The sequence below is a fragment of the Zerene cesonia genome, chromosome 14, assembly GCF_012273895.1.
Source record: "Zerene cesonia ecotype Mississippi chromosome 14, Zerene_cesonia_1.1, whole genome shotgun sequence".
NCBI lineage: Eukaryota > Metazoa > Arthropoda > Insecta > Lepidoptera > Pieridae > Zerene > Zerene cesonia.
The window spans coordinates 1894001-1896943 of record NC_052115.1 but is presented as its reverse complement, the minus strand read 5'-3'; the positions used below and the strand labels follow the sequence as shown (position 1 = coordinate 1896943).

At 43.5% G+C, this 2943-nt stretch overlaps 1 protein-coding gene across 1 annotated transcript; it reads left to right on the top strand.

The window, feature by feature from the left end:
- The first annotated feature begins 1474 nt into the window (after window positions 1–1474).
- Window positions 1475–2663, top strand: LOC119831860 (forkhead box protein D3-B-like). The gene has a single exon (XM_038355415.1). It carries the CDS (start codon window positions 1518–1520, stop codon window positions 2409–2411), a length of 894 nt encoding a protein of 297 aa, XP_038211343.1. The 5' UTR covers window positions 1475–1517; the 3' UTR covers window positions 2412–2663.
- Window positions 2664–2943: the final 280 nt, after the last annotated feature.

Here is a 2943-nt window from a genome sequence, read left to right as displayed (position 1 = left end):
TTCCATACTAATTATTTAATACTTTTTTTTTTAATTTGTTATCTCTCTATACAGTTTTTACCTATTTTACCTTTGATATTCTCTAACATAGAATAAAAATTAATGACTTAGACTATCTTTTAATGTATCTCGTTTTGAATAACCACCTGTATAACAGTGGGTAAGTATCATACAATGTTGATAGTATTGATTTAAGTACCCAGGTACCTATCATAAACTATGGATAAAAATATCACAATCGTCGTCAGCAGCGAGCAAATAAATGCATCTCCGCACACGCTGTACGCACCGCAAAACAAGACAAAAGCTGCGAAGGCTGAGTGCGAAAGACGTCGAAATAAAGCGGCAAACAAACGCAAAATTCCTTCATTACAGTACAATACCTACAAGCGGCTACATACAAATAACTGGGAGCGTCCAATTTAAATAACAGCCTCGCAAAGCTGAAAAACAACCCGTAACCGAAGTTGAAAATAAATTAGCAACCACCCTGCACCCCCTGGTACCAATGTGTACATTGTGCAAAATATTATTTGCCTTGCCAGACAATAATAGGATCTAATGCCCCGCCCTGACATTTTAGCTTTGCTGCGCCCCGCCCCGTTAAGCACACTTCTCTATTGGCCAATGACGCCTTCCCTCTCTGTCTCGCCCGTCTCCCGTCCCCCTCGCACGTATAGCTTTTCCTCCGACGCCCGAGGGGTAAATGTTTTGGTAGGAAACACACACGAGGGCTTCTAGAGTTGGGTATTGTTGAAGCGATTCGTTCAGAGAATATTTTTTAAGCTCGTTTTATTTGAAGATACCTGAATGGTGTGTAAGAATTTCTCTTTATGAGATTTTTTCAATAGACAGTCCTTTAGCGCTGGATTAAGGGATCGCTATACGTATCCTTGTAAACGTTTCCTTTGCACGGTTTCATGATTCTTTTCATATGTTGACGTTTATTTAATATGGATTTTTGTTATGCGTTCGTACTAAAATATGAGAGCAGAACTTTTTGGAGACCGACTCTTTTTTTAGATGAAAATAGATATTTAACATAAGATCCCTTCTAATTTTACTGTGACTACATATCATGTAAGAAGAGCAACAATTGTAATCATATAAGCTCTAGACATGAATAAATTTGTTGAACTGATTGAAACATTTACTAATATTATTATTTATAATGTACGTATCGTTAAATAAACAAAATCCATATCAATGTATAATTTGTATAAAAAAACCATTCAACCAATAAAACAAACAGAATGAAACTTCCGCAAACAGAAATAAATACCACAACAAAGTTGAATCGATACGAAGTCTAATAATTATTAGTCAACGGCCTGAAATTCATGCACAAAGCTCCGACCCGCAGCAATAATAACGACAATTGTTGTGTTTACTGAAACGTAAACGTGGAGCCCCCCCGGGGGGCGGAGCCTCGGGCCCGGCCTCTGCTCGGATGGGCCGCCAGTGCAGTACGGGACGCGCCGCGCGCTGCATCGCACCTCTGTCATGTGACGTACAGTATGGAAGATTGTGAGCTCAGTCAGTACCGAGACATGATCATCGAGGGAGAGCTGCCCCTGGACCTGCGCCCGCCGCCGCGCCTCTACCTGCCGCACTATCTGCGCGACGACCGCGATGACTTCCACCACGAGGACAACTATGTGTCCGTCGACGAGGACACCCCGGAGCACCCGCCGCCGTCCAGCGACTCGGAGCGATACGACGCGTCCAGCCCCAGCGATACGAAGCCCAGTTCACCCAAAAAGCCCAAGCAGAAATCGTCGTCACAACTCATAAAGCCTCCGTACTCCTACATAGCCCTCATCACCATGGCGATACTGCAGTCGCCGCACAAGAAGCTCACGTTGAGCGGAATATGCGAGTTCATCATGACGAGATTTCCATATTACCGCGAAAAGTTCCCCGCGTGGCAGAATTCGATCCGCCACAATTTGAGTCTCAACGATTGTTTCATAAAGATCCCGCGGGAGCCCGGGAATCCCGGCAAGGGAAATTATTGGACCTTGGACCCGCTGGCTGAGGATATGTTCGACAATGGCAGTTTCTTGCGGCGCAGAAAGCGGTACAAGCGGCCGGCGCCGTCGCTGCAGCACGCGCACGCCGTGGTTGCGATGTTAGCGCGGGAAGCGTACGCTCCATTACTACCCCTGCCGTGCTATTTGCCGCCGGGCCCGCTGCTGTCGCTGCCGCGCCCGCCGCCGGCGGCCCTGCGGCCAGTTCCTTTACCGCCCAGAGTCCCCGAGACGACGGACACTAGAACCAAGAGATCAAGAAACGGTTTCTCGATCGAGTCTATAATTGGCTCGCAGGATAGTGAGGTGCCAGAGCCGAGGCGCAGTGCGTTTTCCCCGCTGCATCAAGGGAGCAGCCCGCCGGACGATTGGACTAGATGAATGTTTGGACACGGGTGCGTTTCAAACTATTTCTAACGACCCGCCGGTTGATTGAGGCCCTGGACATTTATGAGTGTTGTAATGAAGACCTTGTATAAATGTAAAATAATTCATTAACGATTCTGCCTTCCCGTTACGGCCAAAGCTAATAGTTACCACACGTACGTATTTTTGCATCTTTTGCGTAAGTACACACAGAAGTCTTCTCTCTTTTTAGCCTCTAAGATAACAATAACTGTATATTAAATTAAATTTCGTCCGACTTTGCTTAAGTAAAAAAACAAAAAAAAATATTTGATAATTTTATAAATCGCGACTTTTGTACTTTCTAAATCGTAATCGCAATTTATTTTTTATTGTTTATCTAAAACACTGAATGAAGACGCAAATACTAATCAAATGTTAAGATATTATTTTAATGTGTATTTAAAAACAACTATTATTTTTATAAAAAAGTGTTATTTTCGTTATATTATAAATATTTGTATTTATATTGATATATTATATTGAAAGTTGCGATGTCTAGTCATTA